Source organism: Amblyraja radiata, chromosome 14, assembly GCF_010909765.2.
Source record: "Amblyraja radiata isolate CabotCenter1 chromosome 14, sAmbRad1.1.pri, whole genome shotgun sequence".
Classification (NCBI taxonomy): domain Eukaryota; kingdom Metazoa; phylum Chordata; class Chondrichthyes; order Rajiformes; family Rajidae; genus Amblyraja; species Amblyraja radiata.
In genome coordinates this window covers 48,274,398-48,298,097 of record NC_045969.1, presented here as the reverse complement: position 1 = coordinate 48,298,097, position 23,700 = coordinate 48,274,398, and the positions used below count along the sequence as shown (strand labels likewise).

Sequence of the window (23,700 nt, the reverse complement as noted above, 5' to 3'; positions counted from 1 at the left end):
ACTGCTTCAGCACGCGGCCTGCATTTTGGAAATCCTGGCCACCTCGCTGTGCTTCTAGTCCCTGTTTACAAGCAGACACTGAAGCCTGAGAATCCAATACATACAGTCGTATAGTGCTGGTCTGAGAAAACAGATGAGATCTTACGTGACTGCTTGAGGTTGTGGGACTTGATGGCCCACCCAAGTGAATATGTCTCTACAGAGTGTTGGAGGACTTTGTGGATTCTGGATCTACAAATTCTGGATCAATCTAAATCCCAATAATAGAGTCCCCAGCCGTGTCCTCTCAACCTGTGTGGGCCAGCTGGCAGGAATATTCACGGACACTTTAACCTCACCCTACCTCCATTCTGAGGTTCCCATCTGCTGTCAAAAGACCACTATCATCATAGTGCCCAAGAAAAACAACTTTAGCATGCCTTAATGCACTTGCTCTAACATTCACTTTCATGAAGTGCTTATAGAGGCCGGTCATGACGCACATCAATTCCAACCTGCGTGATGGCATTAACTACTGTTACAACAGGTATATGACAGGTGCTAATGTCCTGGCCCTACACCCATCCCTTGAGCAACATGATAACAAAGACATCTGTTGGATTCCTATTTATTGACTATAACTCCACCTTCATTCCAAACAAACTCATCTCCAATCTGCAAATACTTGGAACTACGGATGCTGATGTACAAAAAAATAGACAAAATGTTACCTCAGTGAGTTGTGCAGCGTCTCTGGAGAATATAGATAGGTGATATTTCGGGTTGGGTCCCTTCTTCAGAGTGAATGAAAATAGTGCTTCAGGCAGTGAAGGGGACTCTGATGAGTGGGCAGGGAATGCTGGAAGTGGGATGCAAGCGAGTGGGTGGAGTGTGGCAATCGGGCCTCTGTTTAGTTTCGAGTTAGGGGAAACACCACCTGGAAAACCAGATGCTGAACTATTTGTATTTCTGAACAGTCAGTGGAGGGTGCATTTTATGGTGACTGATATTACTGTTGCAAAAGCCATCGCAACCAAGTACTGCTCTACGCTATCCAATGTACAGGCTCCAGCAAGGTCATTAGGCTGCTAAGGAATAGGCACAATGGCCCCAAAAAACTATTTTAAAATAGATCAAGTTGTTGATCGAGTAAACTCCAGTTGCTTCTTGTAAGTACTGTATTTCATATTGGTCCTTTTTAATGGCTTCTCTCTATTACTTCATAGAATCACACAGGATCTTTGTTTGCAAATAACCTGCGATTAAGTGAACCGCTTTTCTTTCTTCATTGCCCACATCTGATCATCAGGCAATCCATGTATTCGCCAGCAAGCGGTTCATTGTGATTGGAGCCAATTAGCTGTGATAATCTAATTATGTTTGAAATTAATCTAGTGGATTTCACTTCATAAAACACCTGCTTATGGAATTTTGCAAATCGTCACAATATTAAAGACTGCCTACTCCTAGGGAAGGGTTGCGACAAGAGGAAGCAGTATCGTAGACTTGGCATGATTAATGAAAGTAAAGTTCACACAGACTCTCATGGCAATAAAGGTGATTTATAACAATGACTAATTAAAAACAATGTACAGATATTTAGTGGTATTTTGAAATCTGCTTTGCTGTCCAATAGATGCCATTTATCCATGAACAGATAAATATCAACGTTGAAAAATTCTACATTTTAAAAATGACTTTTAAATCTTTACACACAGAGGGGAGTTCCTCCATTGTTTGACATCCTCTCTCAAATTACTCAAACCATTTCCAATTTCCTTCATGTTTGAGCACCTTACAAATTGCGAAGCAGGAACTTTATCCTGAGTTTGAGCGCTGGAATTAACTCCAGGTTCCAGAGATTTAAATATGTATAAAATGCATTGTTTGCATTGCATGATGTTCCATCCATTTGGGTGTTGTTTGGAAACAGGTAGAATTTGCTGAACACCTTCGCTCGGTCCGCCTTGGGCAACGCCTTCTCCTAGTTGCCAAACACTTTAACTCCTCTTCCCATTCCCACATATCCATTTCTGTCCTTGGCCTCCTCCACTATCAGAGTGAGGCCAAACACAAATTGGTGGAACAGCATCTCATATTTTGCTTGGGCAGCTCACATCCCAGTGGTATTAATATTGATTTATCTCACTTCAAATAACTCTCGCATCTCCTCTCTCTGCCCCTCCCCTATCCTAGCCGTCATTCTAGTTTCACTGTTGTCCTGCTGAGTTTCACTGTTTGTATTAATTGTTATAGCCTTCCCCACAGCCAACAATGGACCATTGTGGGCTCCACCCTTCCTTGATCATCATTGCTGGCTTTGATCTGTCTTTTTGCATATCGTTCATTAATTGTTCCATATAATCTCATATCTCTCAGTTCCCTCTCCTCTGACTCTCAGTCTGAAGAAGGGACTCGACCTGAAACGTCACCTTTTTCTTTTCTCCAGAGATGCTGCCTGACACGCTGAGTTACCCCAGCTTTTTGTGTCTATCTTCAGTGTCAATCTTTACAATCTTTGATTGGTTGCCTCTCCTCAACCACTGCACCTCCAACCCATCTCAAGCCCCAACATTTCCTTGGCTTCTCTGGGCTGCTTGATGCGCCTAAAGATTAAGCGATATTTGTATCTCAAGATTTTTTACTGGAAAGCAAGATTTTGTCTTTAATCATGGTCCAGAATTGCCTCGCCCCCTACACAATAGCTGTCTCTAATGAAAGGAAATGTTGCTAAGATGCTAGACCCAAGAAGAGCTACACAGGAAAGGAATCACCAATTAAGGAACAGTTAGACAGGTACATGGATAGGACAGGTTTGGAAGGATATAGACCAAACTACAGGCAGGTGGGACTAGTGAAGCTGGGACATGTTGGCTGTGTGGGCAAGTTGGGCCGCAGGGCCTGTTTCCACACTGTATCACTCTATGACTCTATGATTAATGATCTTCAGATGCCCGGCAATGACTAAGATCAAATAGTGATGAACATGTTATTAAAGACATGGAATAGTTGAGAAACAGAAAGGCATTACTTTCAGTGCCTCCCTTTAAGTGCAATAAATTGAAATCTAGAGTTCCAATGTTTAGTTGTGATCATCTGCCATGTAGTAAATACATTCAGAAAGTTTAGAAAATCGATTAAAATGTGTCATTATTTAGCAGTTAAAGCTGTTCAGGATCTGTATCTAAAACTAGCTGATTTTACATTTAATGTCTGAAATTCAAGGTTGTTCTAACATTGTTTTTGTTAAAGCTTAACAACTTCACTAAGTTTAAATACGTGAGTTGGGAAAACATTTAGATTCCAGCTATCAGTTCACTTGAGCAATGAAGCTTCAAAGTCCAGACCAAAATTAAAGTAGATAAATGTTAATTATTTAATATGCATTAAATTGTGACTTACAGGAAATGCCTTCAGTCTCAGTACAGATCACACTTCCACTCTTGGATCAGTGAATCCATTCTTTCCTTCATTAATGAGAACTGGTTTCTCAGTTCGAGTGTGCCAGACTAGGATCTGCAAAATGATCATATATAACAATAGCAATGTCAACTCATTTTCTTTTGTACCCAAGCACGATGCATTTCAATGATTCAAACCACTGCACTGACCAACGGCTTGCAGTTGCTGGAGGAGCAACTTGGTTCGAGGGCAAAGGAAGTTTAGTGAGTGTGACCACAAGTGTTTTGCTCAAAGTTAAGCTACCGGTCCTGTGACAATGGTTTGACTCCCTGTAGGAGTCAGAAAGACCACTGTTAGTTTCATTTATTATTGTCAAGTGTACCGAGGTATAATTAAAGGCTTTTGTTGCGTGCTATCCAGTCAGCAGAAAGACAATTACATGATTACAATCGAGCCATTTACAATGTATAGATACATGATAAGGAATAATGTTTAGTGCAAGGTAAAGCCAGCAAAGTCCGATCAATGATAGTCCGAGGATCACCAAAGAGGTAGATAGTAGTTCAGCACTGCTCTCTGGTTGCATCATGAGTTTACAATCTTCAATTGTTGAGTTAGCAAGAGTTCTATTCTAATTTATTTCACACGCTACAATATTTGATTCATAGCTAGGAAATTGCAATGTAATATTTAGAACTAATTCTGCATAACTTACAATGTGCATTAAAAACCATCAGTTTATTGGCTAATAACTTTATTCCTACCTCAAACCCAATTAGAAATTTGCATCATAAAATCTTTTGTGTACGATACTGGAATATGAATCCAAGAATTGGCCACGAATCCAGCATTTGCGTCTGGTCTGCCAAATCATGTTGTTATGATCAATAATAATAATCAAATAATAATCAATAATGTTTTATTATTAATGTTTAATGTTTTAGGTGTCATTCCTAATTGTCACTGTATGTCATGTTGTCACTTGCGGGCGGAGCACCAAGGCAAATTCCTTGTATGTGAATTCTTGGCTACTTTCATTTCACTGCACATCTTGTATGTGTATGTGACAAATAAAGTTGACTTGACTTGATAAACTTATTCATTCATTCATTCATTCATTGGGGTGGGAGATTGCAACCTTCACGCGGTCCGCCCTGTTTCGACGAATGCAATCAACCCGGCGTGCACAATCAAATAAGATCAAATTGAACAAGTTGTCCTACAACTTTAGGCTGTGCACGCCATATGCAAGAAGAAGAAGATTCATTCATTCATTCATTCATAAAGCCATCGAAACGAACAGCACGGGCCTTTCAGCCCATCTCATCCATGCTGACCTAATCCTATTTGCCCCCATTAGGCCGTGAAAACCGTGAACACCAAGATCATGAATGGTGTCTTTCCAGCAACTACCTTGAACACGCTACAACACTAACCTTAGCAGTTATGATCTTCAATGGACTGTGTCTTTAATTGAACTACAGACTCCATTTCATTTTGTATTATAATGGTTAGCTAGTATTATGATTAATGTACTATATTTTTTATATTACAGGTCCACCATTGATTTTCTGGCACCCTTGGTTCCAGAGCCTTGCTGGATTATCCATTTTGTCCGGATAACAGAGGTCATGTAATAATAATTCAACAATACACCTCTGACCCACTAATTATCCCCCTCTTGTGCCTCTACAGGACCATGGACTCTTAGAAATTTAAATAAAGAATTAACAATTAACAAAGAAGTAACCAATTAACTCAGGACGGAGGCTAGCGTCCCGAAGGAGCATGCACCATATGCAATGTTTCGTTTTTTTGTCTGGATTAAATGAGGTGCTAAACCATCAGTTGCCGGATAATCGGTGATGGACCTGTATGTATTATCTGTGTGCTATCGCATTTACAGGCATATTCAGAACTGCAGATGCAGGTTTACACAGAAGATAGATACAACATGCAGGAGTATCTCAGCGGGACAGGCAGCATCTCTGGAGAGAAGGAATGGGTGACATTTCTGGTCGAGACCTTCTTCAGACTCTCTGAAGAAAGACCTAGGAGATCTTTTCTCCAGAGATGCTGCCTGTCCCGCTGAGTTACTCCAGCATTTTTTGTCTATCTTTACACAAAGTTGGATTCTATTTGCAACTCCTTCGCAAATAACGCAGCTCATGTTTGCACGTGGCACAACCTCGCCTTGGTAGTAAATAACGTCTAAGCCGCAAAAGGGTAAATGGAAACACAGAGGTGTAGACAAAGAAGAGCAAGAGTTGTCCAATTGGCACCTTGAGCCTGCTCTCCCATTCAGTGCAATCACAGATTATCATCTATTTCAATACCATATTTGTTTTCTCCCACACTGCTTAGGATGCCTTTTGTGTCCAGAAATCTCTATCCCCCTTCTTACGTGCATCCAACAGCTTGGCTTCCTCAACCTCCTGCAGAAGATGATTCCACAGGTTCACCATCCTTTCAGCGAAGATGTTTCTCCTCATTTCAATCTAAAGCAACCTTCATGATTCACCATTCTAAACATTTATTTCCTACACCACCAGCAGACATTGTCTGCCATATGCACCGTTTGGCAAAATATACTGTGGTTTTTGACAAGAAATATCTCAATCTCAAACTCACAATCACAACCACCAAAGACAAAAATGGAGCAGGTGAACTTTCAGAGGTTCCCCTCCAAATCCCACACCAACCTGAATCAGGAATATATTTCTGGTTCTTCTTCATTGACAAGTCTGAATTCTGTCTCTGACTCTCTCTCTTTCTCTCTCCAATGGTGGGTGCCTTAGCCAGAAGAGCTGCCGCAGTTCTAGACGCGGGCTCATCATCTCCTTCTCAAGGCAAAGGCAATTATTAAATACTGGCATTAACTCGGGCCTTGCGAATAAATTTTTTTTTTTAAATGACACTAAAAGGCCAACGATTTGCAGGCTCCGACAATTCCTATCGCCTACATAAATCCAACATTACCTGGTGTTCTTGTAGATTTAGAGGTTTGTTTTGGGGATCATGGGTTGGGCTGGTTGCAGTTCACTGTTCTCACCTGCTGTTATGCATTGCATCTTGAATAAGTCTGCACCGGCTTATAGCAGGAGAGAAGGTTTAAAGTACAACACACTAAGAGTTTCACCTGGTGAAGGTTAGGAAATTAGTAATGGACTTCACCCTAAAGGAACGGTACATTGATTGTGACCATTACAAACAAGATTCATTACACTGGCAATGTTCCTTGTATAAAGGGATCCAATAGTCAATTTACAATTGACCACTGTTTCTTAGTAATGCCTATTTTTGGACATTAGCTCAAAAACTTTAGAATGAGTGGCTTGTCTATACTGATTGACTTTCAATGTAATGGTTTGATTCGAGTTTTGTTTTTTTTAATTTTATTTATTGGGAATTAAAAGGGTAGGCGACATGTATGAAATGGGAAATCTGTTAACATTCCAACAATTAAAATTAAAATTTAAGCTGAATGACAACCAATACTTTAAATATCTCCAGATCTGCGAATTTATGAAGAAATATATGCAAAGATATCAAACTATAATTTTAGACCCACTGGAAGAAGCAATGAATATTAATGCTGACTCACAGAAATTAATATCATATCTATATAATAGTATCTTAAATAGAGAACTACCATCAACAGAGGCACTTAGAGAAGACTGGGAACGAGAATTCATGATAAAAATCATGGTTTGATTCGAGTTGGAGTGATATACATCATAGAGCTTTGTTTGAGAAAGAGTAAACATTCTATGCTAAATGAGACTTGGTTGGAACGTTACTCTACTTTAGTGCAGTTTGAAGCTTTAGGTTCCAGCTCTCTTAAAGTTACAAGTTCGCGCAGCAAGCTGGTCTCCTGGTATCCTCCCTTGACGCCATACAGCTGGAAGTTGGCTGAAGATTTCTCAAGTATCAGTTTAACGTTGATTGCAAAGCCCGCCATATCAATAGCGAAAGGTCGATTTGGATCAAAGACAGTTTTCCAACCGACGACTTTTCCCGCAGTGTTCACTTTGGGAGATTCGTACAGCAGCCCACCGACAAAAGCCACAGGCCATACCGATACCTTTTTAGTGAATCGCATCTGAAAAATATCAATAGAGGGTGTTAAGCTTATTATAAACTGCCTGTCTTCACTTTTGTTGCCTGATAAATATAAAACAGAAAACTTTATTTGACCATTCACTGCATTTGTTAACATACAATTCAGCTCTAGTTATTTGATTTTTAAAAAGGAACTGCAGATGCTGGAAAGTTGAAAGAAGACAAAAATGCTGGAGAAACGCAGCGGGTGAGGCAGCGTCTATGGAGCGAAGGAAATAGGCAACGTTTCGGGCCGAAACGTTGCCTATTTCCTTCGCTCCATAGACGCTGCCTCATCTGCTGTGTTTCTCCAGCATTTTTGTCTACCTAGTTATTTGATTGTTGGGTTATCCCCAAGACATAGCTATGGTCTGTTTTTTGCCTATTCATCCAACTTTTCAATTGCTATTAGGTTTTCCACATGCCATTTTATGTATCCTAAAAAAAAACCTTCTATAAAGTCACAGGTTTCTATTTTAATAAAATGTGTTTCATCCAACATCATTCCTAAAGTTTATCTCAAAAACATTGATTTCTGACCGTGAATATTGTCAAGGCTTTACTGTCAAAACCTAGCAAAGAATATTTATTCTCTCCAGACTCTTTTGAATTCCCTACACATCCTTAGCACAACCTCATCACAGACAAAGGCCTTGCACAATCTTGGTCAAAAATCCTATAGCTCCACTATAGGATCTTTGATCTTGGTCTTGTTTACCCAGATTAACTGATACGTAATTGGATATTTATTTGTTGTGTTGTCTTTAATGTGTCTATAAAGCTGCAGCAAGTGAGAATTTCTTTGTTTTAGTCCAAGTGCTAATGACAATTAAACACTCTTGATTCTCTTGACTCCTGAAGTTGGTTCTCAGCATTCATAGGTTGACAATAAGGAGGGGGCAGTGTACCCACACACAAGACAGAACATGTCTTTAATATTCAACTCGACTGGGACCAAGCGCAGGCGCGATAATCGATTCGCTGAACACCTCCTTTCAGTCTGCCCAGGCCTAAGTGATCTCCCGGTTGCTAAACACTTTAACTCCCCTTCCCATTCCCATAATGACCTTTCCGTCCTGGGCCTCCTACACTGTCAGAGTGAGACCCAATGCAAATTGGAGGAACAGCACCTCATATTTTGCTTGGGCGGCTTACAACCCATTACAATGAATATTGAATGTTTTCACTTCAAGTAACCCTTGCTTTCCCTCTCTCTCTGTCCCACCCCCACCCTAGTCTCTGACTAGTTTCATCATCCTCCTGATTAATTTTACTGATTGTATACTTCCTTGTCACCATCCCGTCAGCCAACAATGAACCATTGTACATTTCCTTATCAATGTTTGCTTCGATCTGTTGTTTTCACGCCTCACCCTTCCATATCTCATGACTCACCTTTTCATACCTCTAGTTTCCCTCTCCCCTGACTCTCAGTCTGAAGAAGGGTCTCGACCCGAAACGTCACCTGTTCCTTTTCTCCGGAGATGCTGCCTGTCCCGCTGAGTCACTCCAGCATTTTGTGTCTATCTCCAGAGATAAATTTTGAAGTGCGGCAAAATTCCTGTTCTCACCTACAGGTTAAAACTAATGTATCTCTCAGCCCAGTCTACCAAATACCAGATGAATCAATAACCAAAGTGCAATTTTCCTATTCAGAAGCTCAAAACCCAGCATGATTATGATGACATTAATTAATTGCAGAAAAATATAAGGAAATCTTTTTAAAAGTATCTTTGTAGGAATGCCTTTATCGATTTGTATAAGCTACCAGGTGTGATTAAATGCTCATTATGTTGGTGCCCACTGAAATTTAAAAAATCTATAATGGAGCACGTAGAGTGGTCAAATGGTCTAAATTTGTAAAATGTAAGAATTGACTATTTCATTTTTAATACGAATATTATTTTTGATTAACAGCGAGCACCTCTTCAAAGAGTTCCAAACTGTAGGTGTTATCATCATCGGCAAAGTAAACAACACCCTCTGATGAATCATTTGGGATCAGTCTGTCTCTCAGCCAGCGGAGGCCCAGGTTTCTCTGCAAGGTCCCCCTTGGAGCACGCGACGATGATTTAGTGAGGCCCAACCTCACACTTTTTGGACTTTGAACGTTCAAATGAGTGAAATTCAGTCCACTCTTCTCCAGTAGCAGTGCAACCAAACCAGTCCTCCGGGGCGAGTCCTCCACCACAATCCAGTGCAGGTTCTGTATGTGGAGGAAGGTATTAGCTAGTCTGGTCAGCTCTGCTTTCTGCACAGGTCTGATGTAGGTTGGTGTTACCACATAAATGGTTGGCAAGGACTGCGACCACTGGGGCGGCCTAGTGTAAACATATTCCAGCTTGATATAGGTCTGAGTGCTCGCTGCCTGATGGTGAATACAGACACCCTGTTCTTCTTTGCTTTGTGAACTGTTGACGAGTGCTCTTTTTGTTCCATTGTCTGGCTCCTCTGAAAATAAAAGGGAAGAAGATATTGATTATGGCCTTGGGCCGATCAATTAACAGCACCATCAATGCAATATCATTCACTTGATCCAAGACTGAGAAAATGCAAGCTGATCTTTTTCATGCTCATTTGCAATCTGTAGAAAATTGGACCAGTTCTTATATTTTCTGTTTTTATTTTACATATTCAGCATAAAACAAAAACGTATCCATGATCTGATGAGAGATATTACCTATTTGCCATGGCAATATCAAAAGTGTGAGCATCAGGGGCCATTAGCAAGAAAATATACATTTACAAAAGCATCTTCCATGAAACTCCAAGCGCCTTTTAACGTGAATTTAGAAGCTTACTGATGTAATACAGGAAATGCAATAGGCAATTTATTAACGGGCTAGTTTAAATTAGCCTTTAATATGGGTAAGGGGCAGAAGAAGTACAGGAGGGGTGGTGAGCATATGAGAGAGGATAAGTTGCAGGGATACAAATATAATGGGAAGAGAGAAATTGGTTGACTTGCTGTGAGCCAGTATGGACCTGAAGGGAAGAATAGCCTCATTCTGTGTTATAACAAGTATGTAAAATGTCCTATTCTTGAATATTTCCTTGTATCCATTTCTAACTACTGGTGAGAACCTTGGAAAGTAGTTTGGCAGTTTATGCCCCATCGAAACAAATAGATAAAAAAATTAAGTTCTAGACAAGTGGAATAAGCTACAGCCAATCTTTCTGAGAGCTGGTTGCACAGGTTAGGCAAAGGTTCACTTGCACCTCCTCCAACCTCATCTACTGTATCCATTGTTCAAGATGTGGACTCTTATACATCGGTGAGACCAAACGCAGACTGGGCGATCATTTCGCGGAACACCTTCGCTCAGCCCGCCTGAACCAACCTGATCTCCCGGTTGCTGGACACTTTAATTCTCCTTCCCATTCCTACACAGACCATTCTGTCCTAGGTCTCCTCCATTGTCAGAGTGAGGCTAAACACAAATTGGAGGAACAGCATCTCATATTTCGCTACAGCAGCTTATAGCCCAATGGTATGAATATTGATTTCTCTCACTTCAGGTAGCCCCGGCATTCCCTCTCTATGCTTCTCTAGCTTCTCACAATAATTTTGGATATACCTTGGATATACATCAGGCAATGGATATTTATCTACCTTCATTCGTTTTAAGACACACACCCACATCTTGATCTTTAATGCAAACTACCCCCAAGACATCCCCATTAACTTTCCCGAATTCACTAATCTTCATCTTTCTCCATGGTATAAACAATGGATAAATAATCTCATCCATGTCCTGCGACTTCAAACATCAATGTCCACTTTCATCCTTGAGGAGCTCTATTATCTCCCTGGTTATTGTTCTTCCTTTAATATCTGGGCAACGGTATAGCTGCTTCCTTACAGCGCCAGAGACCCGGGCTCGATCCTGACTACAGGTGCTTGTCTTTACGGAGTCTGTACATTCTCCCCTTGACCTGCGTGGGTTTTCTCTGGGATCTCTGGTTTCCTCCCACACTCCTAAGAGGTACAGGTTTGTAGGTTAATTGGCTTGGTACAATTGTAAACTGTGCGGAGGATAATGTAAGTGTGCGGGGATCGCTGGTCGGCACGGACTCGGTCGGTCGAAGGGCCTGTTTCTGCGCTGTATCTCTAAACTAAACTTACAAAAACTCTTTGGATTCTCCCTAATATTCCCGTTAAAGCCATATCATTCCATCATTTAGCCCTCTCAATTTCCATCAGTACACTTGTGCGTTTCCTTACTTCTCCAGCGATTCATCTGATCCCAACAGTTTGTACCTAAAATTGCCTCCTATTTTTTTGTGACCAAAGCCTCAATATCTCTTGTTTTGCAGGGTTCCTTCCTCCCGATCACCTCGTTGTTTACTTTAGCTTGAACATCCTTGAACTCTCACTATCTCACTTAAAAAAGCCTTCCACTTACTGGAAGAAGGGTCCCGACTCGAAACGTCGTCTACTCCTTTTCTCCATAGATGCTGCCTCACCCGCTGAGTTTCTCCAGGACCTCATTCATTTACTGGATATCCCTTTGCCCGCACACAACTCATTCCATTAATCATAGAGAAAGGAAATTAATGATAAATCCAACAGGGAAATTATTTTCTCTGGATATTGGAAACTGTGAACCTGCCGACTATAATCAGGCAGCTTAGAATCATGTGTTGTCTTTCCGCTGACTGGTTAGCACGCAACAAAAGCTTTTCATTGCACCTTGTTATATGTGACAATAAACTAAACTGAACTAAACTGGCCTCAAACTAAGCGTGTAGGGATATGTATATTGCATCTTCTTGCTTGTTTAGGACTAATGCAGTAGTTCTAGGTTAAATATCCCTCCTTTGGGGTGAGAATGTAACAAAAGACCGCAATGTCAAAAGGAATATGTGGCCCAAGATAGCATTATCATTTACATACTGACCTCATTGGCATTAGAGCAGGAACTGATTTATGATATTAAATTATCCTCTGTCTTCACAATTGACAACGACAGGAGAAATTATTTCTAAAGTTAAAGCTGGAAAAGCGCAAAATACCTTTCTCTTTATTTTTTGAATTGTGATGCCTAGTTTCACCCAAACAAGCTCAGGAAAGATATTGTCTAAATGTAAACTATTTTATCAGTGATATCCAGCACTGTTGATTGAGTGGGGTGTAATCAGATGCTAGCACAATTGGCTCTGTGCTTTTATGTAAATACATTTGCTTTAGAGTGATAACCATCTTATATGATACAAAACAGTAAGACGGTAATATAAACAGCCCATGAAGGAATGCATAGACACAAAAAGCTGGAGTAACTGGACAGGCAGCACCTCCGCAGAGATGGAATGGTTGACGTTTTGGGTCAAGTCCCTTCTTCAGACTGAAAGTCCCAGGAAAGGGAAACGAGAGATATAGACGGTGATGTAGAGAGATAAAGAACAATGAACGAAAGGCAAAGAAGTAACGATAAAGGAAACAGGCCATTGTTAGCTGTTTGATGGGTGAAAACGAGAAGCTGGTGCGACTTGGGTGGGGGAGGGATAGAGAGAGAGGGAATGCCAGGGTTACTTGAGATTATAGAAATCAATATTCATACCACTGGGCTGTAAGCTGCCTCAGCAAAAAATGAGGTTGTATGAGATGAGATGAGTTAACCAGGGTGTTGCAGACGGAATGGTTTCTGTGGAAGGCAGAAAGACGTGGAGATGGGAAGATGTGACTAGTATTGGGATCCTGTTGGAGGTGGCGAAGATTTTGGAGGATTATGTATTGTATGCGACGGCTGATGGGGTGAAAGGAAAGGACTGTCTCTGTTGGGACTAGGGGGAGGGGGAGCAAGGGCAGAGTAGCGAGGTACCGAGGAGACATGAATGAGGGCCTCATCTATGATGGCAGAGGGGAACCCCCATTCCCTAAAGCATAAGGACATCTCGGCTGTCCTGGTATGGAACACCTCATCCTGGGCGCAGACGCAGTGTAGACGGAGGAATTAGGAGTAGGGGATAGAGTCTCTACAGGAAACTTGGTGGGAAAGTTGCGGGAGTCAGTGGGTTTGTAATAGACGTCAGTGATAGAGACAGTGGGATCAAGAAAAGGGAGATAGGTGTCAGAGATGGTCCAACTGATCTTCCCCACTGACTCACATAACTATCTCGACCCCACTTCCATGTGGACATTTCAAAGATGCTGCTATTTATTGTTTGAAATTGAAGGGGGAGCACCAGTAATTTCCAAGTATTTGCTCCTAATGTTTGTGGCTGAGTACATTTGAGAAGGGAAGTGTTCATAGTGCCAAGAACCAGCCTGAAGAAGGATCTTGACCCAAAACATCACCCATTCCTCTTCTCCAGAGATGCTGCCTGACCCGCTGAGTTACTCCAGCTTTTTGTGTCTATCTGCCACATGACCACATCAAATATGTTTATTTAAAATGTGGTCTGCAGCATACATGTCAGGAACATGAAAGGCAGCATTAATTCATAGCTAATGAATTCATGAATAATGAAAAGTCACACGGGGCCACAAAGTGTTCACCTACTTCTCTTAACGGCAAAATAAAAATCTCTTGAGTTCTGATGCCAAATAGTCAGCAGTATGGTCCAGGGTAAAACAATGAGGATTGCAGTGAGAAGGTTTCTTCGTCTTGGCATTTTGTTGGGAACTCACAGTTGGAAAGGTGCCTCATTTCTTCATCTATATCTTCAAGCAGAACAGAAAAATAACATCACAGATCCAGACCAGAAAAGTAGATATATTTGTGTTTGGTGTGCCTTCAACCAAATGAAATAATATGATAATTTAAACGGTGCACTTGCAAAAATACAATGACTAGTAGCCGAGAACTTAAGTAGTGTAATATGATGTTCATGTTTATTGCATTCATCTATATATTACTATAACTCTCATCTTGTTTGTTTGTTTGTATGCGTGCGCATGAGATCCCACAACCCAGCCAAAATGGTACACGATAGCACTACAATTTTTGGCCCACCTTACCATTGCCCTGTGATGTAAATCAAACAAGTTTTGTTCAGATTGATGATATTTTTTACGAGTTATTGACATTTTAAACTTTACAAAAATCACTTTTCAAACCACTTTTCCACTAGCCCTGCCCGTCAGCCGCGTTCGACGTCACAACGGTGTCACAATGCGATCACGAATCTCATTTACATAGAAAATCGCTATTTTCAAAAAAACTGTTTAAATCAAATTCTTCCGTTTTCATTAACAGCTAACATTGTGTTAAGGTTATTTTAAAGAAAAAACATGATTTTCATTGAAAATTGCATTAAAAAAACATCGTGATTTTCATTGTGTGTGGGGGATGGGTGGGGGGGGGATAAGGGGGAAGGTTCATTTTTCAAAAAATGGCGATTTTCATTGTGGGGGTGAGATAGGGGGGAGGTAGGGAGTGGGGGATAGATGGAGAGAAGGGCAGTGGGGGAGGTGAGGAGAGGGGGAGTGTGATGGGGAGGTGAGGTGTGGGGAGCAGGGAGATAGAGGGAGAGGAGGGGGCAGGGAGGGGAGGGAGGGAGAGGCTATGGGTAGGGGAAAGGAGACGGAGGGAGAGGTGAGTGAGGGAGGGGAGGAGGAGACGGTAAAGAAGGAGACGGGAAAGAGTGTGAAGAGGAGGGGGAGGGAGTGCTGGGGATGAGGGGGAATGGAGGAGGATAGGGGTAGGAAGAGGGATGGTGCGGCACAGTTGGGGGAGGGTTGCCGTGACTCTTGTCACAACGGGGATCTCTGGTGTCACATCGGGAACCCCTCAGCCGCGCCTGCGCGGTTGGGGGCTATGGGTCAGTGGTGGAATATTGCCTTGGGGGACTGGCCCAACAGGTCCCCACCTGGTCCAGTATTACATTAATATATATAAGTTGAAGAAATAACTTGCATTTATATAACTCATTTCAAAACTCAGTCTTGAATGCATTATTATCAATGAATTACTGTAAAACATATTTACCATCATAGTGAAGGGAAGCACAACAGCCACATTTAGACAAAGCAATGTCCATCATATAATGTAGTGACAGATAAAAATGCTGGAGTGACTCAGCGGGATAGGCAGCATCACTGGAGAGAAGGAATGGGTGGTGTTTCGAGTCGAGACTCTTCTTCTGAAGAGTTACTCCAGCATTTTGTGTCTATCTTCGGTGTAAACCAGCATCTGCAGTTCCTTCCTACACTATAATTTAGTGATGGTGATTGAAGTATGCCATGAATGGACATTTCATGAAACACAGATTCAAAGTGACTGAAACAAGATTTTCATTGTGGTTGCGTAATGATTTGGACCTCAGCCCCTGTAAGGGCAGTGGACACAAATCAAGTCAGTGCATTCAAAAGGGATTTGGATTGGTGTGTGAGGAAGATTAAATTGCAGGATAGGGGAAAGAGCGTGGGAATGGGGCTGACTAAATAGTTCCACAAAGGGGCAGCATGGCCTTGAGGGGATGAATGGCCTCCTTCCGTTCTGCAATCATTCCACAATTTTGCTCAGCCCTGATTGTTCCATGATATGATTAACCCCATCTATAGAAATAATTAGCATTACACTCTAAAACTAACCAGGCAAAGAAAATATACAATAACTCATTAAATATCACATTATTTTGGTGCAAAGAATAATCTGGAATCTAATTTGTGAAAAATAACACTGGAGGCAACGGGTTAAATGCTCGAGTGACTCTAGGAAACGGTTGTTGTCGTCAGGGAAGGAGATTAGAAACACTAGGAACTGCAGATGCTGGATTACAAACAGGACACAAAACTGTAGCAACTCAACGGGTCAGATAGCATCTTTGGAGAACGTGGATAGGCAACATTTCAGGTTGGGATCTGTAATGTAATTGTAATGTAAATGCCAGCGCCCCTTGAGGCCCGGAGTAGAAGCTGGCGAGTGTGCCTGTGCCTCGTGACTGATAACATGTGACCTTCTAGAAGTTTCTGTTAGTTGTCGGAAATAAACTCTTCATACAAGATGTCGTCGGTGTTGGACGTGTATTCATTGTGCTAGCACAACATGGTCCTACAACAGACATTACATGCTTACACTATTTGTAACATCATAGTTCAATAAACCAGGGATCTCCCACGGTCTTGAATGTCTAAAGGCACCAATGTACAAAATTATTTTCTGCAAAAATCAACACGTAGCTGAGGGGAGGAATATTGAATTAAAGAGAACCCAATAGGAAACAAGCCTGCTCCTACTGAACAACAACAGGGTCAGTTGTGAAAGTCGATTCATCAACACTTGCAAGGTCTTGTTCCGATGGTAGTTAAACCCCTTGCAGCTTTGTCATCCACATCAGGCCCAGAATAGAGTAGGAAGGAACTGCAGATGCTGCCTTGTAGGAAGAAACTACAGATGCTGGTCTTGACCCAAAGGTTCACCCATTCCTTCCATCCAGAAATGCTGCCTGTCCCACTGAGTTATCCCAGCACTTTGTGTCTATCTTAGGCCCAGAATGTATCTTTGTTCTGAGTTCAGCATCTATACTCCCACTGGGCAAATGCACATTTGACAGGTTAGTCAATATAAGATCACTTTGAAATTCCTTTGCATGCACCCACCCATGCACACATATATATATACACATACATACATACATACATACATACATACATACATACACATACATACACACATATATATATATATATATATATATATATAGACACACATGTACACATAAAATAACAATAATCGTCTATGCAACTCAGAGCTTATTTATAGTGTTTAACAGCATAATGGCTGCAGGGAAGAAGATGTTCCTGAACCTTGAATGGTTGAAAGTGTGAAATGCTCAACCAACAGATGTCTTCTGCATTGTTGAATATTTCCAAAATGATATGATTTTCATTTTAAACAAATTGGTGGCCCTACATGATCATTGTATTCATTTTTTGAGTCTTGGTAACCCTACAGTGGATTTCCACCACAGCTGGACTTTACTCAATTGCCTCAGTTGATTGCAGTCTTGATTAATATTACTCAGGTTGGTTGTAGGAAGGATATTTCAACACAAACCAAATAGAGAGCTATTTAAACTTAGATATTGAATAATCAATTTTGTGTTCCGACAAGCCTGCAGACATTTTAATATCATGCCATTTCCCAGTTAATCGATTCTGTCTAATTACAGCAGAAAGAAACAGTGATGAATGATTCCATCTTTCATTATTCCATAAGGAAAGCATCCCGCTGTCAGTGAGGTTTTAGTCTTCACAAGTGCTTTGGCACCCATAAAGATAATAAAAATGTAGTGTGGCTCATTTTAGTAATCTTTTAAAGTCATACTTAGAGTGAAACATGCATACATATGTCGGAAGGAACTGCAAATGCTGGTTTACATGAAGGGTAGACACAAAATGCTGGAGTAACTCAGCGGGACAGGCAGCATCTCTAGATAGAGGAAAAGGGTGACGTTTCAAGTCAAGACCCTTATTCAAATTGAGTCTGAAAAAGGGTCTCAACCCGAAACATCACCCATTTCCATCTACCCAGAGATGCTGCCTGTTCCACTGAATTGCCTCAGCAATGCTTAATATATGTCCAATGGTGGCTTTATGGTATGAAATTAGTTTGCTACTTGCTGTCGTTTGAATGAACAGGATTGTTGATATTCAGTCTGTTAAACATTGTATGAATGACAATCATCCTTCAAGTGATTGACAATGGAATCATTCCAATTCAGATACTTTAACAATGAACATCTGTTTTATGCCTTATGTTGAAATAACATCGATGGCCCATTGTTACTGAAAGGATATTCTACCTTTAATGAGCACCAGCCAAGAATTGGTTTTCATTATGGTGTTGACTTATCATGGCTTGAGTTCTAACATTAATATTTCATGCTTCATTTAGACGTCAATCCTTTGTTTATTCACTGTTCACTGCAAAAGATGAAGTGACTGTGAATCAGTGCAGTTTCTGTGGTTTCTGCCAATGGTAAAAGCAAACATTTAAAGGATACATTCCATATTACTGTTTACAGTAAACTCTCGCAATAACTAACTTAGTTTTAGTTTTTGAAATACAGCGCGGAAATGGACCACTGAGTCCCCACCGACCAGCGATCGCCGCACGTTGAATGGTAATCATTGAAATGAATGACAACCGCCCTACGCAAGCTAGGGACAATTTTTATACCAAGCTAATTAACCTACACACCTGAAGATCTCGGAGAAAACTCGGAGAACGTACAAACCTACGTACAGACAGTACCCGTGGTCCGGATCGAACCCGAGTCTCCGACGCTGAAAACGCTGTAAAACAGCGACTTTACCGCTGCGCCACCATGAGTGCTGTCCCCACTGTGTGAGTGTGAGTACCAGGCCTGTCCCTGGTGCACTGCGTGTGGGGAGGGGCTCTGCAGCTCACCGGCCTGGGAATTCCCATGTATGTAACCCCTGCCCAATGTCGTGTTACTTCCCACCAAGACTTGGGTTAAACTTTACTCCCCTTCACTTGGTTATAGCGGACAATCGGCAATATCGTCCACCTGTGGTCATTATTGCAAGGGTTTAATTTAGTTTGGCCTAGTTTAGAGATACAGCGTGGAAACAGGCTCTTCGGCCCACCGGGTCCACACTAGGGACAATTTTTACATTTATTCCAAACCAATTAACACACAAACCTGTAACGTCTTGAACCTGTAAGATCTCGGAGAAAACCCACAGGGAGAACGTACAAGCTCCGTCCAGACAGCACCTGTATTCAGGATTGAACACGGGTCTCCAGCGCTGTAAGGCAGTAGCTCTACGCCATCGTGCCACCCTATGCTGTATTTGTTAATCAGTTCATTACGAGTCTCATTGAAGGAAGACAATGGGAGGGTTGTAGGAAAGAGGAGAATGGTGGTGTGTGCAAGGGATAGTCGAGGTGACATGATTAAGGATACTGATGGTTTTGTTTTGGGATGATTGATAGGGAATGCAATGCAACATGATGATACGTCAGTTGGTTGGGAGGGACATGGAAATGCTTAATGGGATGAGTTGGGGTGAAGATCAGGAAGGGGACACAGAGAGAGGACTCTGGAACCTGATGACATTGGTGACAAGGTGTGGGGGCATGAGGAGTTGTCAGCAATCATTAAGGAAAACGTTAAAGAAAGACTTATCTGGAAGATGGACACTTCAGGCTCATCAGAACTGGCCTTGGTAGGTCCAGCCATCTCCAAATAATGCAAGTACAGGCTTGAACTATTTGGTAAGATCTATTTCACAGCACTAGCTCTGATCCACTCAAGAGTTCCCGATTCCATACTACAATTTGCACAAATGAAATCCAAAAGAGCATTGCAGACCATTTGTCAATCCTAGTCGACATCTAATTTATCCAACTGGCCTCCCGTGTTCTACCGTCTAGCACACAAAGCCATCGCAGATTGTTTTTAAGAATCTCTAGGCCATGGGAATGTGAATGAAATGCTCCCGTTTACTGGTGAAGGGTGACAATTACACAAGCTTCTTTTCTGGTGAGCAGTCAGGCACCAAACACATAATAATGGAAAACCTGTCCTTGGTGCCCGGTTAAAATCTAATTGATTTTGATTTTGATAAAAAATCACTACTTCCTTCCGTACATTAAGAATATATTGAAGATCAATTAATTTTAATTGGAAATAAAACCAGGAGATGCTGCAAAACATGGCAGGTCAGGCAGAATCTACAGTTCATAGAGAGAGCAAATAGATCTTATTGGGCCGACCTTCTGCTGAGTGGAAGGTAGACAAAAATGCTGGAGAAACTCAGCAGGTGAAGCAGCATCTATGGAGCGAAGGAATAGGCAACGTTTCGGGTCGAGGCCCTTCTTCAGTCTGAAGATCATAGAGTGGAGCAAGATACTCCACTCGGCGAAAAAGCCGTAGTACTATGATCTTTGGTTCACACTGGCCGCTGGGTCCACTTTCATAGAAACATAGAAACTAGGTGCAGGAGGAGGCATTCGGCCCTTTGAGCCAGCACCGCCATTCATTGTGATCATGGCTGACCGTCCCCTGATCAATAACCCGTGCCTGCCTTCTCCTAATATCCCTTGATTCCACTAGCCCCTAGAGCTCTATCTAACTCTCTCTTAAATCCATCCAGTGATTTGGCCTCCACTGCCCTCTGTGGCAGGGAATTCCACAAATTCACAACTCTCTGGGTGAAAAAGTTTTTTCTCACCTCAGTCTTAAATGGCCTCCCCCTTATTCTAAGACTGTGGCCCCTGGTTCTGGACTCGCCCAACATTGGGAACATTTTTCCTGCATCTAGCTTGCCCAGTCCTTTTATAATTTTATATGTTTCTATAAGAAATCCCCTCATCCTTCTAAACTCCAGTGAATACAAGTCTAGTCTTTTCAATCTTTCCTCATATGACAGTCCCGCCATCTCAGGGATCAATCTTGTGAACCTAAGCTGCACTGCCTCAATCACAAGGATGTCCTTCCTCAAATTAGGAGACCAAAACTGTACACAATACTCCAGATGTTGTCTCACCAGAGCCCTATACAACTGCAGAAGAACCTCTTTACTCCTATACTGAAATCCTCTTGTTATGAAGGCCAACATTCCACCAGCTTTCTTCACTGGTATGCACCTACACGCAAATTTTCAGTGACCGGTGTACAAGGGCACCCAGGTCCCACTGTACCTCCCCCTTACCTAACCTAACCCCATTGAGATAATAACCTTGTTTTTGCCACCAAAGTGGATAACCTAACATTTATCTATATTATACTGCATCTGCCATGCATCTGCCCACTCACTCAACCTGTCCAGGTCATCCTGCAACCTCCTAACATCCTCTTCACAGTTCACACTGCCACCCAGCTTTGTGTCATCCGCAAACTTGCTAGTGTTGCTCCTAATTCCCTCTTCCAAATCATTAATATAACATCCAACACCAAGCCTTGCGGCACTCCACTCGCCACTGCCTGCCATTCTGAAAAGGACCCATTCACTCCTACTCTTTGCTTCCTGTCTGCCAACCAATTTTCTATCCATGTCAACACCCTACCCCCAATACCATGTGCTCTAATTTTAGTAACCAGTCTCCCGTGCGGGACCTTATAAAAAGACTTTCTGAAAGTCTAGATACACTACATCCACTGGCTCCCCTTCATCCATTTTACTTGTCACCTCCTCAAAAAATTCCAGAAGATTAGTCAAGCATGATTTTCCTTTCATAAATCCATGCTGACTTGGACTAATCCTTTTACTGCTATCCAAATGCCCCATTATTACCTCTTTAATAATTGACTCCAGCATCTTTCCCACCACCGAAGTCAAGCTAACTGGTCTGTAATTCCCTGTTTTCTCTCTCGCTCCTTTCTTGTAAAGTGGGATAACATTAGCTATCCTCCAATCCACAGGAACTGATCCTGAATCTATTGAACATTGGAAAATGATCACCAATGCGTCCACTATTTCTAGAGCCACCTCCCTGAGGACCCTGGGATGCAGACCATCAGGTCCAGGGAATTTATCATCCTTCAGTCCCATTAGCCTTCCCAATACTATTTCTCGCCTAATTAAAATTTCTTTCAGTTCCTCGACCCCCTTAGATCCTCTGTCCTCCAGTACTTCTGGGAGATTGTTTGTGTCTTCCTTAGTGAAGACAGATCTGAAGTACCTGTTCAACTCTTCTGCCATTTCCTTGTTCCCCATAATAGTTTCACCCGTGTCTGCCTTCAACGGACCCACATTTGACTTTGCTATTCTTTTTCCCTTAACATATCTAAAGAAGCTTTTACTGTCCTTCTTTACATTCATGTCCAGCTTCCCCTCGTACTTCATCTTTTCAGCCCGTATTGCCCGTTTTGTTTCCTTCTGTTGTCCTATGAAAGTTTCCCAATCCTCTGGCTTCCGGCTACTCTTTGCTGTGTTATACATCTTTTCTTTTAGTTTTATTCTATCCCTAACTTCTCTTGACAGCCACAGTTGCCTCCTACTCCTCTTAGAATCTTTCTTCCTTTTTTGAATGAAATGATCCTGCGTCTTCCGGATTATGCCCAGAAATTTCTGCCATTGATGTTCCACAGTCATTCCTGCTAGGGTCCCTTTCCAGTCTACCTTGTCTCCTCTCTAATGCCTTCATAGTTCTCTTTATTCAACTGCATCACTGACACTTCCGATTTAACCTTCTCCTTCTCAAATTGCAGATTGAAACTAATCATATTATGATCACTACCTCCAAGCGGTTCCTTTACCTCGAGTTCTCTTATCAAATCTGGTTCATTGGACAACATTAAATCCAGAATTGCCTTTTCTCTGGTCCGCTCCATTACAAGCTGCTCTAAGAATCCATTTCGGAGGCACTCTGCAAACTCTCTTTCTTGGGGTCCTGAACCAACCTGATTTTCCCAGTCTACCTGCATATTGAAATCCCCCATCACCACAGTGGCATTACCTTTGTTGCATGCCAGTTTTAACTCCTGCTGCAACTTACACCCTACATCCGGGCTACTATTTGGGGGTCTGTAGATAACACCAATTAGTGTCTTCTTGCCTTTGCAATTCCTCAACTCAATCCACAGTGACTGTGTATGGTGCTTGCCCAGAGCTTCACACACACACACGCATGCACACACACATGCACACGCACAGGCACACGCACAGGCACATGCACGCAAATACATGCACATAGGCATGCAAACAGAGACAGCACGGTGGCACAGTGGTAAGATTGCTGCCGTACAGTGTCAGATACCCAGGTACGATCCTGACTATGGCTGCTGTCTGTTTGGAATTTGCATCTTCTCCCTTCTCCCCGTGACCTGCGTGGATTTTCTCCGGGATCTCTGGTTTCCTCCCACACTCCAAAGATGTGCAGGTTTGTAGGTTAATTGGCTTGGTATAATTGTAAATTGTTCCGTGTGTGTGTAGGATAATGTAGGTATGCGGGAATCGCTGGTCGGAATGGTATCGGTGGGCCAAAGGCCCTGTTTTTCTGCTGTATCGCTAAACTAAACTAAACAAAACTAAAAGGTTTAAATATTTAAACTAGCTTAATTAAATGTAATAAAAATGCCAGTTGCCTTCCTCCTAACAGCCAATTGCCCCTTTGTCTCCCTGGATACATTGTTCTAACACATGTTTTAACAAGGCACATGGTCACTGCTCTAGAATGAGAGTGGGGAATCTGCAGACATTGGTTTTCTGCTGGACGTCAGTTCATTGATGCAGGTCGAGGGATCTAGGTGGACTGATCTTCTGAGCACAAGGCTACTCTCGAGGATAGCCTACTTAAACTT

The 23,700-nt window shown here is 41.9% G+C and overlaps 1 protein-coding gene across 4 annotated transcripts in view; it reads right to left on the bottom strand.

Annotated features, from left to right (window-relative positions):
• Window positions 1–23,700, bottom strand: part of LOC116980744 (galactosylgalactosylxylosylprotein 3-beta-glucuronosyltransferase 1-like) — a 111,363-nt gene that overhangs the window by 8,806 nt on the left and 78,857 nt on the right. For all 4 annotated transcript variants that reach the window (XM_033033282.1, XM_033033283.1, XM_033033280.1 and 1 more), the window contains 4 exons: window positions 13,986–14,146; window positions 9,407–9,933; window positions 7,187–7,483; window positions 3,382–3,495 (listed from right to left, as the gene is read on the bottom strand). In XM_033033282.1, the coding sequence (XP_032889173.1) occupies window positions 3,409–3,495; window positions 7,187–7,483; window positions 9,407–9,933; window positions 13,986–14,097 (1,023 nt within the window). In that variant the 5' untranslated portion in view covers window positions 14,098–14,146 and the 3' untranslated portion in view covers window positions 3,382–3,408. The remainder of the gene's footprint in view (window positions 1–3,381; window positions 3,496–7,186; window positions 7,484–9,406; window positions 9,934–13,985; window positions 14,147–23,700) is intronic.